This window comes from Mandrillus leucophaeus, unplaced genomic scaffold (assembly GCF_000951045.1).
Source record: "Mandrillus leucophaeus isolate KB7577 unplaced genomic scaffold, Mleu.le_1.0 Scaffold887, whole genome shotgun sequence".
Taxonomy (NCBI): domain Eukaryota; kingdom Metazoa; phylum Chordata; class Mammalia; order Primates; family Cercopithecidae; genus Mandrillus; species Mandrillus leucophaeus.
In genome coordinates this window covers 803,252-816,919 of record NW_012109663.1, presented here as the reverse complement: position 1 = coordinate 816,919, position 13,668 = coordinate 803,252, and the positions used below count along the sequence as shown (strand labels likewise).

The 13,668-nt window shown below is 39.9% G+C and overlaps 1 protein-coding gene across 2 annotated transcripts; it reads left to right on the top strand.

Moving 5' to 3' along the window:
• Window positions 1-5,693: 5,693 nt before the first annotated feature.
• Window positions 5,694-11,300, top strand: DDIT4L (DNA-damage-inducible transcript 4-like). Of its 2 annotated transcripts, none has more exons than XM_011969366.1 (3): window positions 5,694-5,813; window positions 6,448-6,587; window positions 8,238-11,300. In XM_011969366.1, exons 2-3 carry the CDS (start codon window positions 6,497-6,499, stop codon window positions 8,726-8,728), a joined length of 582 nt encoding a protein of 193 aa, XP_011824756.1. In that variant the 5' UTR covers window positions 5,694-5,813; window positions 6,448-6,496; the 3' UTR covers window positions 8,729-11,300. The 2 variants fall into 2 exon arrangements, with proteins under 2 accessions (XP_011824756.1, XP_011824755.1); XM_011969365.1 differs by lacking the exon at window positions 5,694-5,813 and adding an exon at window positions 5,981-6,168.
• Window positions 11,301-13,668: the final 2,368 nt, after the last annotated feature.

Genomic DNA, 13,668 nt, shown 5'->3' with positions numbered 1-13,668 from the left:
TACCTTTATCATACTATTTATAATCTTGTATTCATTTGCCTATATACCTTTCTAAACCATAATCTGTCTGGTGATGGGCACCAAATGTATCTGGTTTCCTGTTGTATTCTCAGGGCCTAACAGATAATTAATACACAACAAATACTTATTGAATGTCAGTTGACCAAATGAATGAATATGTACAAAAGACATGCTTTTATACACACCCTTGATCATATGTAAACACTCCTCTAGCTACCTGTTCATTAAGATGTCACCATGACTTTGAGAATTTTTCAAGGTCAGAGTAAAATTCATCATTATGATAATAGCTAACATTTATTGAGTACATATGCATTCACTCACTGAACCCCTACGACAGCCCTGCAAGGTAAAATTATTATAATTCTCATTTTATTTATTTAGTGTAGTTTTTAAAATTTTTTAGTTGACAAATAATAATTGTACATTTTCATGCAGTACATAGTAATGTTTCAACACATAAAATGTATGGTGATCAGACTGGGATAATTACCATATCCAACATCTCAAATATTCATCATTTCTCTGCGTTGGGAACATTCAATATCCTCCTTCTATCTATTTAAAACACCATATTATTGTTAACTATAGTCACCCTACAGTGGAAGAAACACTAGAACTGATTCCTCTTATCTAGCTATAATTTTGCATCCTTTAACACAGAGGTCTCCAACCCTCAGGCCATGGACCAGTACCAGTCCATTACCTGTTAGGAACTGGGTGCACAGCAGGAGGGGAGCAGCGGGTGGGCGAGTGAGCAAAGCTTCATCTGTATTTACAGCTGCTCCCCATTGCCTGCACTCCCACCTGAGTTCTGCCTCAGCTGCAACGTTAGATTCTCATAGGAGCGTGAAGCCTTTGTGAACTGCATATGTGAGGGATCTAGGTTACCCATTCCTTATGAGAATGTAACTAATGCCTGATGATCTGAAATGGAACAGTTTCATCCCCAAACCATCCGCATCCCCAACCGTGGAAAAATTCTCTTCCACGAAACAAGTCCCTGGTGCCAAAAAGGTTGAGGACCACTGCTTTAACAAATCTCTCCCTCTCACTTCCTTCCCCATAATTCCCATTTTAAAGGTGCAAATAGAGGCACAGAAATGGTAAGTACCTAATCCAAGTTTACACAGCTAGTAAATTGTCACTGCTAGGAGTTAGGCTCCACAGTTCATGCAACTAACTACTACACCATGAAGATGAAAAAACTGAATCACTCTGGACTAGTCAAGTTTCTTAACCTTAATGTGCTTTAAATCTGCAGAATGGAGATTAGATCTCATTCTAAAAAGTACCGTGCAGAATTCCATATCTAGTCGACACTCAGGCATTCTCAGATTCAATTCTCTTCTTGAGCAACCCCACGGGTTTATGTCAAGAAGTAATGTGTAGTTTTGCTAGGATACAAATGTCAATGACAAAAGCTGTACAAGGCTGGCCCACCAAAATAGGACACTTGGCTGGTACAGGAGGGGAAAGCAGTGAAGAACCCAACATCGACACGAGCATGTAGCTTTATTTTCCTCATTTCTTGGTGCACATTAAAATTCCAGAAAAATGGTATGGTATAGTGGTATTCTCAAATTTGGAACTTGTAAAGGTTTTAAGATGCACCCCTAGACAAATGTCAAGGACCCACTTCATGTTCCTGGCTGACATCCTCTGATATAGTCACCTGAATTACACATTTTTCCATAATTAAGGAAAAGCAGATATTGTATGCATTTAAACATATTGTCTATATTTAAAGACTGATAATACACAGCATTGTTTATGAAGAGAACAAAATCATACAACTATATTGAGACAAGCTGCTATGGTAACTATTTCTCTGCTTAAAAAGAGAGGCAATTCCTTCTGTTACTGGAAGACTTTCTCAGCTTTTAATAGCAAGCATTATGTATTATTTTAGATATTGGGCCTGGTTTTTGTCTTTTGTCTTTTTTTTTTTTTTTTAGATGGAGTCTCGCTCTGCTGCCCAGGCTGGAGTGCAGTGGCCAGATCTCAGCTCACTGCAAGCTCCGCCTCCCGGGTTTACGCCATTCTCCTGCCTCAGCCTCCGGAGTAGCTGGGACTACAGGCGCCCGTCGCGTCGCCCGGCTAGTTTTTTTTTTTTTTTTTAGTAGAGACGGGGTTTCACCGTGTTAGCCAGGATGGTCTCGATCTCCTGACCTCGTGATCCGCCCATCTCGGCCTCCCAAAGTGCTGGGATTACAGGCTTGAGCCACCGCGCCCGGCCGGTTTTTGTCTTATACTAGACAAGTTTCCATGTTACTTTACTTAATAGAATAAGTCATATTGAATATTTAATCATTAAATGGAAATTGTACTGGGTGATGCACCCTCAAAGACAAATTAAAAGTATGATTAAATATCTTACTTTGATCATACATATCTTGAATGATCATACATATCTTGATGATCATACATATCTTGATGATCATACATATCTTGAAACAACTGCATCACTCTATAGTCAATAGTTTCAATTCAATTGTCTGTAAATGTTATTTATTTCCTGAAAAGTATTTTCTAGATTAAGAGGAAAGTTAACATATAAAACTCTGTGTTTTACACCAAGATAATTTTTTACCCACATTATTTTGTTACGTATCATTGGCAGATCCCTTCCTGCTTTCCCATACAGCGATGGATGTATTATAATAAAAAAAGATTTTCCTAATCAGTAGCAATACTTTCCAGATTTCCTGCAAACAGGAAAGATCATAAATTTTCTTACACTTTAACAGTACTTCCCCAACTCCATTTAGCCACTTGCATGTTGCGCTGACTCAGAGAACTACAATTTCAGAATATAACAACAGCAATAATAATAATATCACTCATTAAGCTCTTGCTTAATATCAGTATTAGTTTGGTTCTAAGCACTTTGCATGGGACACCAAATTTACAAACTTAGCACAACTAAAGGAATCCAGAGATAGTATGCATTTAAAGATCTCATATTTGTTTATGAAAAAGAGATAATATTTAGCATTGATTTTAAGGGTTTCTCTTTTAATCCTTACAACAATCCCATGAGCTTGCTGCTAATGTATAGATCAATTTCCATGTCCTATAAGTTTTCCCTGAATTGTACGGATTAAGAAACCCAGTAATTCTCCCTCAGGTGTCATAGTTTATGAAATAAAATAAGCAATATGTGGAATGTAAATGTATTAATAAGATTCAAAAATAAGTGATTCATACCAAATAAAGACAGAAAGGTGGCTAGTGAAACACGTAATAAACATTCAACACTCCAAATCACAAATGCAAAAGACACCAACATTTCCTGTAATAATACATGAAAGCATCAGTTTTGCTTTTTGTTTTTGCAGTATCCCTGGCATTGTGAATTCATACTTTAGGTAAGCAATGACATTATGAATACTATATTTATACCTGAGGAAGCCTAGAACTTAAATATTTGCAAATACATCAGATGAACATACTGTTGCCAGCTGTTACTGCTATCTCATTTTCTTTATATAAGAAGATGGATGAGTGAATTATAGTAATAAAAAAGCAAGCATGCTTAAGTTAAAGGCTTTGCTTATGATTTAGTTTGTCATAATACACTGGTGTACGAAAGGAAATCAAATTATTTAACTGACTAGATTTTCTATTCATACACAACTATTTCCAGTAAGCACTCCCATGAACTGTTTATATAGTATTAGAGAATATAATGAAAGAGCAATAAAACAAACTTCTTTATCACTGCACTTAATAAACACCTGAAGTTCCCTAATGTGATGAACTTTCAGTAATAAATAATTGACTGTATCCACATTTTTCTGAAATCTGATAGACTGTGTCACCTTACACTTAGCCTATAACGGCACTTAGTTTTTCTTAAATCTTCTCCATGCTTCAATTAAAAAAAAAAAAATCAGTTCTATTTAACCTTGCGAAGATGCAAACTAGTGATAGAATGGATTTTCTACACTTGTAAGTACATAAAAAAGGACATTCTTAATTATTCCAGGTACGTGTTTTACCTTAATCATTCCTTATGACCTAAAGTCCTGAGAGCAAGGCCCATTCAGCCAAGAAGATATTATTTGAAGTCTTTTGTACATAAGTAAATTGTTTTCTGTAGTCACATCCCAAAGGGCTTTGCAAAATTTCAGTTAGTCAGGTGAGCCAAGAGCAACTACTACTTTCCATAAGTTCCAATAAACTTTCTGGCTCTATGGAGGCATTTAGTTTATGAGTTATGCCTAAATACCCTAAGGAAATTGAAACTAGTAATTTCTTTATTTCGCTAGCATTGGTTCAGATCACTCATTATATTAATTCTAATAATTCTCCTTGGAGGCAGGTAAGTGGCAGCCTCATTAGTAATGCTGCCCAGGAAGGACAAGAGGCTCTGTGGCCTGCCCAGGGACTGACTGTCAGGCAGCTGGCATCCAACACCTGACCAGGGGCCCATCCATTGGTCCTGAACACACTAGCCACTGAAACCGCTTCTTAATTGGCTTAAACGGGCTTGTTTATTTCCCACTTTTCTGTTTATTGAAGTAGAAGTGGAAACTGGCCTTCAAAGACCAGCCTATCAACATCTCCTTCCTTGGCTCGCCTGACCTTCAGGCAGTGCAGCTGCCTGAACTGAGTTAAAAATGGACTGTCAAGCTGGCTTTAATTTCTGCTGCTCTGCCTCCGAATGTCCTCCCACTGATCTGTTTATCACACCCTCTATACCCCTCGGGTTGTTGTTTTCCTAAGAGTTTTATGCCAGGACAGCTGAAACTGCCTTTCAAGGCTCTAACCTGCAAATCCTTCTACACATAATCCTAGAGGACCTGGGAGCCAACACTAGGATCTCTACAGTAGGAACAACCTTCTCCCTCCAGGCATCCCCTAACCCACCCCAAGCTGACTCTCTGAACAGATCATCTCCTACTGGCACACCAAAGCAAGACAACCGTGGCTTAGTAACTTTGGAAGAAAAAATTCAGGTTTGGCTTCTTGCTCATGGGTTGTGCGGGCATGTTGCCTCTTTCCAGGGCTCCTCTGCCCTTCTGTGTGTTCCTCTGCAGGACCGCAAGGAGGCCTCACAGGGATTATCTGCTGATCCCCAGCAGAATATAAAACTCTTTATCTTCATTCTCTGAAACCTCTTCAAAACATCCCAAACCCAAGATCCTCCCAACAGGGCTCTCCAGAAACTTCTGCCTCCGGAAATGACAATTGCTATCAATGATGCACGGATGGAGGAGTACCTAAGATCCTACTAATGGTTTTGTGTGTTTCTTGGCAAGCTCCCGCTCAATTCAAGCTGCCCGCGCTCTGGGGCAAGGTCTAATTAGAAGAGTGCTAGGCTCACCCTGCCTGCGGAGAAAACGCATTAGTCACAGATGTAAGGGCACGAAGGATGCCAGGGAGCAAGGGAGTGCATGGGGTCATTAAGGCCCTTCCTAAAATGCTAGGAGCCTTCGTTGCGGGAAAGGAAAACTTGATGTGACCGCGTGCAGCAGAGGAGGATACAGAAACCCTGGGAGGCAGAGTAGAGTTGACTGGGTTAGAGGCCATAAATAAGTGCATAAATGATGCTCAGTGAACGTTGCAACAGATTTAAGCCAAGTGTTCAGGATGACACAGCAAAGCCTCAGGACAAGGAAATACACAGACCGCTTAAAGCTTCCCGCTGCTGCCTGGAGCAGCCTGAGTGTGAAAGCTCGGGTGCTCGGGGAGGGGTCGCACTGAAGAATCAGGTTCAGGCTTTGAAGAGTCGTGCGCCCAGAATTGAGGTCACAGTGGCCCGAGATCTACCCTGGAAACAACAGGTGTCCGTACCATAGGCTTATCCTCAACTCCCTGCGACTAGGCTCGGGCTCCCTGGAAGTGTAGGGGTTGAAAGGGGACCAGACTCGGCAGGGGAGGGGCGGGGCGCCGGCCGGGGAGGGGCGGCGCAGGTGGGCGGGCCTGGGCAGGGTGGGGACTGGACCTATAAAGTTCTCGCTGCCCCGGAGGCTATGCTACTGCTAGGAGCCGGCGCAGGGTGGTCGGGGGGGTGAGCAGGGTGCCGCTGGCTGCTGGGGTCTGCAGGTCACCGAGTCCCCAGGAGAGGGGACTCCTAAGAAGGCACCTGCCTGTGTTTACCCGGCAGCGAGCGCGCCGGCCCCCGGGAACTCCCGGCAGGTGAGCGAAGCTGCGGCCTTGGGGCAGCAGGGTCGGGGGCCGTTCGGCGGGGCAGGTCGCTTCCAAGTTTTGCGAACTGTTGAGTTAGTTTCAGGTTGTTGCTGTAGTTGGCGGCCTTGCTCACAGGGCTTTGTCAACTTGAGTTGCAGAGGCCGGTTCCTCCCCTTTGGCAAAGAAGTTCCTCCGCTAGTTCGCTCCCGCGTCGCCGGGCATTTTAGGAGTCTCTGCACGACTCGCCTGCTTTTGCAAATCCGTCTCTTCTCGCCTCATTTTTTCCAGCGCACAGGAAAGGCCGTTGCGCCCCGCGAGGGAAACAGAGCCGTTGACCATGGTTGCAACTGGCAGTTTGAGCAGTAAGAACCCGGCCAGCATTTCAGAATTGCTGGACTGTGGCTATCACCCAGAGAGCCTGCTAAGTGGTGAGTGTCCCCGCTGCCCACCCTTCTCCTCTCCAAAGGTCGGTGCCCCTCGATCTACCGGGTGGGCGGGCTTTCGACTTCCTCCCCTACCTCTATGTAGGGGGTGCCACAAAATCCGTCTGAGGAGAATCCTTTCCAAATTTTCTAACATCTTCTCTTCATGCTAGAAACAAAAGTAGCAAAAGTAGAATACCCAAGGGCTACATCTTTCTAGGCTGGTGCCAGTAGGCTCTTGGGGATTAAGGTCCTTATCTTACATGATTGTGAAGAACACAGTTATGTGTGTTTTAGCAAATGTATTTACCCCTGTAATCAACATCACCCCTCCCCGTGAATTCCGACGCACCCATTTGCTAGGTATTTCTCACTCCCCCCTGACTCCAGGGAACTACTGATCTGATTTTTATCACTCCAAGTTAGTTTTGCCTTTAGGTAAGTGGAGCCATAAAGTAGGTACTCTTTTGTGTCTGGTTTCTTTCCCGCAGCCTAATGTTTTTGAGATTCTTTTATGTGGTTGCTTAAATCAGTGTGTTCATGTTTATTACTGAGTAGGATTTTCAGTCTTGGATATACCCATTATTCCATTTTTAATGTGAGAAGGAAACTATTGAACAGCAGTGGTGCTTGATTTGCTATCATTTGCAATTTTAACAGCAGTTTCTAAGTGAACACACTGCTCTGCCACTAGAGCTGTAAGAGCATAGATAAACTGCTTAGGCTCTTCGTGTTTTTCTCCTTTCAAGGTGAAGTGGTTGATGACCTAATTTATAGGGCCAGAACTCCAAAATTACATGAAGTGGAGAGGAAAACCCAGTAGCTGATGAAGGTGGAGTGGGCTTAGGGAGAGGAGCTGGGAGGGCATCAGCCTGCACCTTGTTCGTTTGACTCCCTGTAGTGTGGCAATCCTGCTAAGTGGTAGGATTCATTTGAGGAGTAGGTGACCAAATGCAGAGCTATCTCTTTTCCTTTCAGCCAATCTAATTTTATTTCCCTAGGACTATTTTGTTTTGCTTGGCTAAGAAAAAAACACCCAACCGGTTATAAATATCCTCATGAACCTCAAAGGTCTTCTCTGCGCAATTTTTAATTAAAGAGGTTAAAGCTAAAATTGGGACCTTTTTTTTCTTTACTCCAGTAAAGACTTAAAGACACAAATTTGATAGATCTTTAACGTAACTCTTCAAGCTCATGGACTTTAAACATAATAGCAAAAATTCTTTATTTTACAATACATGTATTCCTACAGTTAGAAAGTAATAACCCCTTAGTCCAAATAACAAAGTTTTAACTTTTTATCCCAGAAGTAATAAATGTTTTCTGTAAAACAAAATTAGAAAACCCCCATAATCAAGTAGGCAAGAAAGAAAAGAAAATCACCAATAATCTGGGATAATCCCAAGTAGATTTTTGATGCATAGTCTTTATGATTGTGTGTGTTCTGTGTACACACATGAATTTAAAGAAAAGTAGTTATATCCTATCCACTCTATTTATCTAAACCTTTATTTCATACATGAACTTTCATGAGAGCTTAAATTATTCGCTATATTACATGGTAGATAGAGGTAACCAATGTTGATATCTTGGTGTGTTTTTTCTACTGTGAATTTTTTTTTTCTTTATCTAAAAAGAAAACTCCATTTCTTACAGATTTTGACTACTGGGATTATGTTGTTCCTGAACCCAACCTCAACGAGGTAATATTTGAGGAATCAACTTGCCAGAATTTGGTTAAAATGCTGGAGAACTGTCTGTCCAAATCAAAGCAAACTAAACTTGGTTGCTCAAAGGTCCTTGTCCCTGAGAAACTGACCCAGAGAATTGCTCAAGATGTCCTGCGGCTTTCCTCAACAGAGCCCTGTGGCTTGCGAGGTTGTGTTATGCACGTGAACTTGGAAATTGAAAATGTATGTAAAAAGCTGGATAGGATTGTGTGTGATTCTAGCGTGGTGCCTACTTTTGAGCTTACACTTGTGTTTAAGCAGGAGAACTGCTCATGGACTAGCTTCAGGGACTTTTTCTTTAGTAGGGGTCGCTTCTCATCTGGTTTCAGGAGAACTCTGATCCTCAGCTCAGGATTTCGACTTGTTAAGAAAAAACTTTATTCACTGATTGGAACAACAGTCATTGAAGGGTCCTAAAAAGGGAAAATATATAAAGCTTATTTCATGATTGGGTAGTAAAACTATTCAGCTAGTCAGCTAAAGTCATTTGTAGTTTGCCCCACCTGTCCTCAATAAGAAACCCCAAATGTAGTCCATTTTCTTTCTGTATTTCACATTCTTAGCAACTGCAGCTAACAGGCTGATTTTCTGGCCTTTCGAGAAGTGATCCGAAATAGTGTACATTTTCTGCATATATCCCATTTTTGTACAGAATTGAATGGGATGGAATAGGTAAGCAAAAGTAGAAGTCCATTTGAGTTTTACATTTGATTCCACAATTTTGTTTCAGGTAGGCTTGGTAATAGACTATATAAACCAGATTTGCCTAGTTTGATTTTCATATGACTTTTTTTTCTGTAAGTTTTCAGGGTGATTCTTTAAATCACAGAATCTTACTCAATGATACTTAGCTGATCAAAACTTCCAGAAGCCCACACCACCAGTTCATGACTCAAATTTGAAGAGTTCTTAGACAGGAGGGTAGGATTAAGTAGGTGAATTTAACTAAAACTTAACCCTAGGTAAGAGTGAATGAGAAATTATGGCAATAATGGAACTGCTTCACTGTTTCTTGGTGACTTCCTCACTCTAATGTTTTAAAGAGGTGACGAAAGCTTGTGCTACCATTTCAGTAACCACGGTGTTGTTTTAGATGCCTTTAAAAGCTCAGTTTCCCTTGTTCTTAAGTGTTGAATATTGTCTTTAAACTAGAAAAATGCAAAACATTGAAATGATATTTTTGTGTGTAATTGATTACTCATCCACTGAGTGAATGATGAATACCTGTGAGGATAGGACATTAGTTCTGAGATCTAGTCCCTCTCTGATTCACTTAGTAATCTGTCTTCTTTTCAGTATTACATATGCTTAATCTCATATGAACGATTTCACCATGACAGTATTATCTCATCTCTGGGCTTTTCTGGGAATTGAGGAATCTCTCCTTAACCCCAATTGTCAAGGGCAGTAGCTGTGTACTACCACTTTGAATTATTGAAACGGGTCAATTTACAAAGTCTGCATTGGCTATGGAAATATGGTTTATAGTACAGCCTAGAGAATGAAACTCACAGTCCAGATAACCATGCGCGCACCCAGATTTTTTCCACCTTGGATACCTGTCACTAGGGAATAATAAAAGCCTTACTTTTTGTCTTATTCCGACTAAGTAGATCATTATCTCTTTCCTTTTTTATGTTAATGAGAGAATTTAGCCTCTACTCAACAATGTTCAATTCAGCAAGGCTTTCATATCCTTGCTGTGGCTTATGGATAAGGAGCTTTATTCAGGTTTCCTGCCCTAGCTATTAGCTCCATTTCACATACTGGAACAGATGTAGGGACAGATGTATTCATCCTGGTGTTACTGAAAAACAGGTGTGATCCTGTTACTGATACTATAAGTGACCTAAAATGTCACTGTTCAAATTAGCAAGTGTTCTAACAAACTAAACTCTTCAAACGCTTGGAAAGATACTACAAAGCCAATCTTTATAGAATTGGGCCAAGATAAATCAACGTCATTTTGCATGTCTGTTGTCAGGCTCCAAAGGTTCACTGTGTTTCTGCTGCTGTCCTGGAGTTGTCACCACTGACTGGGCAAGGCTTCTTGGGCATGGATGTAGAACTGTTGTCCTTTTTCCACTAACAGTTATCTTTGATTCTCTTGCCTGTTATGCTTACAAAATGGTGATGGCTTATGGAGGCTGTTAAATTAATATTCCTGTTAAAGGAAATTAAAATTTGTCTATTTTTTGACAATAAAGCATTATATATTTTTAATTATCTTGTCCTCTTTTTTTTCGTTCCCCTACTTGATGCAGTGGTCACAGGATCAGGGCTGCAATTACAAGGGCTGTAACTAGAGGTGGCTCATTCCTAATAAACCTTATATCAGAATTCCTTATGGGCCTGATAGAAGTGGGTTGTGCCTTCATCTCTTTTGGCAAAATTGGGGTTAACAGTGAATGCAGCTGTTTTGCCTGGTAGTAAAAACAACCTACCAATTTGGGCCTGTGTAGCCTAACCCTATCTGAATGAGTGGACTGAAAGGGAGCACCGGCTAGACTGGCATTGCTGCCTTCCACCTAGATAGACAAGGTGGGCAAATGGAGGCAAACCTTCGCTTCCAAAGGTGGAAGATTTGGGGTATAAATGAAGAGAAGGAAGAATAGTCACTGAGGTTAAAGGAATTAATAAATGAATAATATAAGGAGGGGAATCCAATATTATCCCTTCAAAAGAGGATCAGAGCAAGTGATGATGATGTCTTCCAGCTCAACTATAACAGATAACAGATGCCTGAAAAGGTGAAGCTATGTTTGCAGAGACTACTTTTGAAATCAGACAAGATCGAATGGAAGCCTACAAACTTGAGTGACCTCATTCTAGGAGACATATTTATACTATACAATGGACATGATTAATTATAAATGATTCAGTGAGATTCTAGGAGTGCTGCGGTATCTTTTAAGTTGTATGTCCTTTTGATATAAGGAATCCTTATTGGAAGATTAGGATGGTCTTCAAATATATGTTGTGAAATATACATTTGGTCTTAGTCCCTATTTCCTGGTATAAAACTCTTGAACTACTTAGATTCTTCAAAGTGTTAAGTGTCTTTTGTAATGCTAATGTTGACTGATGGCTGGATTCCTCCAGGTAGCTTCAGGATGGGGCTTGGTCACCAGAAAAACCAAGGCTGTATTAGGTTGTTGAGACTTTTAGCCCCAACACACCCTCACATCCACCTGGAAGGAGAGAGGGTCTGAAGATTAAGCCAATGGCCAGTGATTTAACCAGTCTACATAATTCTACATAACAAAGCTTCCATAAAAATCTGAAAGGACTGAGTTCAAAACACCTTCTGGAGAAGTGAACACTTGGAGGTTCGTGGAGGATGGTGGGCCTGGGGAGAGCATAGAAACTCCTGCCCCTTCCCACATTTCTTGCCCTATGTATTTCTTCACAGGCACTCATCAGCATCTTTTCTATTAATATTTATAATAAATCAGTAAACATACGTGTTTCCCTGAGTTCTGTGAGCTGCTCTAGCAAATTAATCTAATCCCAGGAGGGAGTCATGGGAACCTTAATTTATAGCAGGTAGGTCAGAAGCACAGGTCAAGCAAACTGGGGCTTGAGATTGTCATTGGAAGTTGGGTGAGGGGGACACTCTTGGGGACTGAGCCCTTTACCTGTGGTATTTGAGGCTATCTCTAGGTAATGTCAGAATGGAGTTGCATTAGAGGATACCCAGCTGATGTCAGATGCAGAATTGATTGCTTGCCTGGTATGTCGGGAAAACCCACACGTTTGGTCATACAAGGCTTCTGAGTTCATTTTTGAGTGAGAAGGTATAGGAGAAACCAAGTATGATTTTTTTCCCTTCAATATTCTCAGAATGGGTAAAGGAGGTTGCTTTCAATAACCGGAGCAATAACAACTTTTCACAGGAAATGAATAAGTTGAATGCATACACATTGAGCATAAAAATCAATTTCAGGTTGATTAAGGAATTAAATATGAAAGGGAAACTTAGAAGATGGAATTTTCATAATTTTGACATGGCGGGAAGAACTCTTAAATAAGATGTCAAGATGCCCTGAAACATCTCTTTTTCAAATAATCCTGTAAGGAAGATAAAATTGAAACTCAGGAACTGGAAGAAAGTGTTTTCAACACATATAACTGAAAAAAGGTTTGTAACCAGAATACATCAAGAATTCTTGCAAAGCAATAAGAAAAACACAAACAACCCCCCAAAAAATATGTCGTCAAAAGCCCAAATAGTCACTATATGGAAAAGGAAGCCAATCTGGCTGATAATTATATGAAAAGATCCTCAATCTAATTAGTAATCAGAGAAATTGAAGTTAAAAGCAATAATAAAATATCAATATAGACATCCACATTAGTAAAAATAAATTGATAATTCCAAAAGTTGGTGAGGACACAAGAAAAAAAAAATCAACAAGTCAGTATATGTATATGGCATTATTTTATAAAATTGAATGATAAGTATATTTCATGAACCAAAATATCAAAGAGTGTTCTTCAAACTTTTTTTTTTTTTTGAGAGAGAGAGAGTCTTGCTCTATCACACAGGCTGGAGCACAGTGGCGTGATCACACCTCATTGTAGCCTCTATTTTCCAGGCTCAGGTGATCCTCCCGTCTGAGCCTGCCAAGTATCTGACACCACAGGCGTGTGCCGCCACACCCAGCCAATTTTTTTTTTTTTTTTTTTTTTGTAGAGACAGGGTCTCCCTATGTTGCCTAAGCTGGTTTTAAACTGCTGAGTTCAAGTTATCCTTCCACCTTGGCTTCCCAAAATCCTGGCACTACAGGTGTGAGCCACTGTGCCCTGCCTGTCAAATTTTTTAAATTGTCATTCAAATTATTTATCCTAAGTTTAAAAAGTTGCAAATGATGTAAAGTCCAGAATGTGACAAATACTGGCCTTTTAAAATAAAACTATTACATCATCTTTTAAATATTTCCAATGGAATGTAAGTAGCATAGTAATTTGACATTCAACATCTATTTAGAAAATATTATAAATAAGGTCTTCAACAAAATTAAACGTTTTCACTGTTACTTTTTCTTCATTCCTGTATCTTTTCAAAGTCTACATTTTATGCCGACTTTTCTTTAATGTAATATCTTTTAAACCTAAAAGTCTTTTATTATTTCTTGCCTGTAAAAAAAATGATTATAAACTGAAATTAAATTTTTTCAAATTTTCTGTGACTGAGTCTTTAAATGTCAATTTTTGAGTCAGTTAACTTTGCAAATAGTAATAATATACAATGGCCAAAGTAACATGTTTTCCAAATTTTTGAATACTATTAAACACAATAATAATAAGCTACTTCTTAATGAGATGACTAATTAGTTAATTAATTCATGGTTTCA

Bases quoted from the DNA above. Each gene is read 5' to 3' on its own strand.
- DDIT4L (XM_011969366.1), top strand. From the start codon at position 6,497: ATGGTTGCAACTGGCAGTTTGAGCAGTAAGAACCCGGCCAGCATTTCA. The intron at 6,588-8,237 runs GTGAGTGTCCCC...CATTTCTTACAG, and splicing joins CCCAGAGAGCCTGCTAAGTG to ATTTTGACTACTGGGATTAT.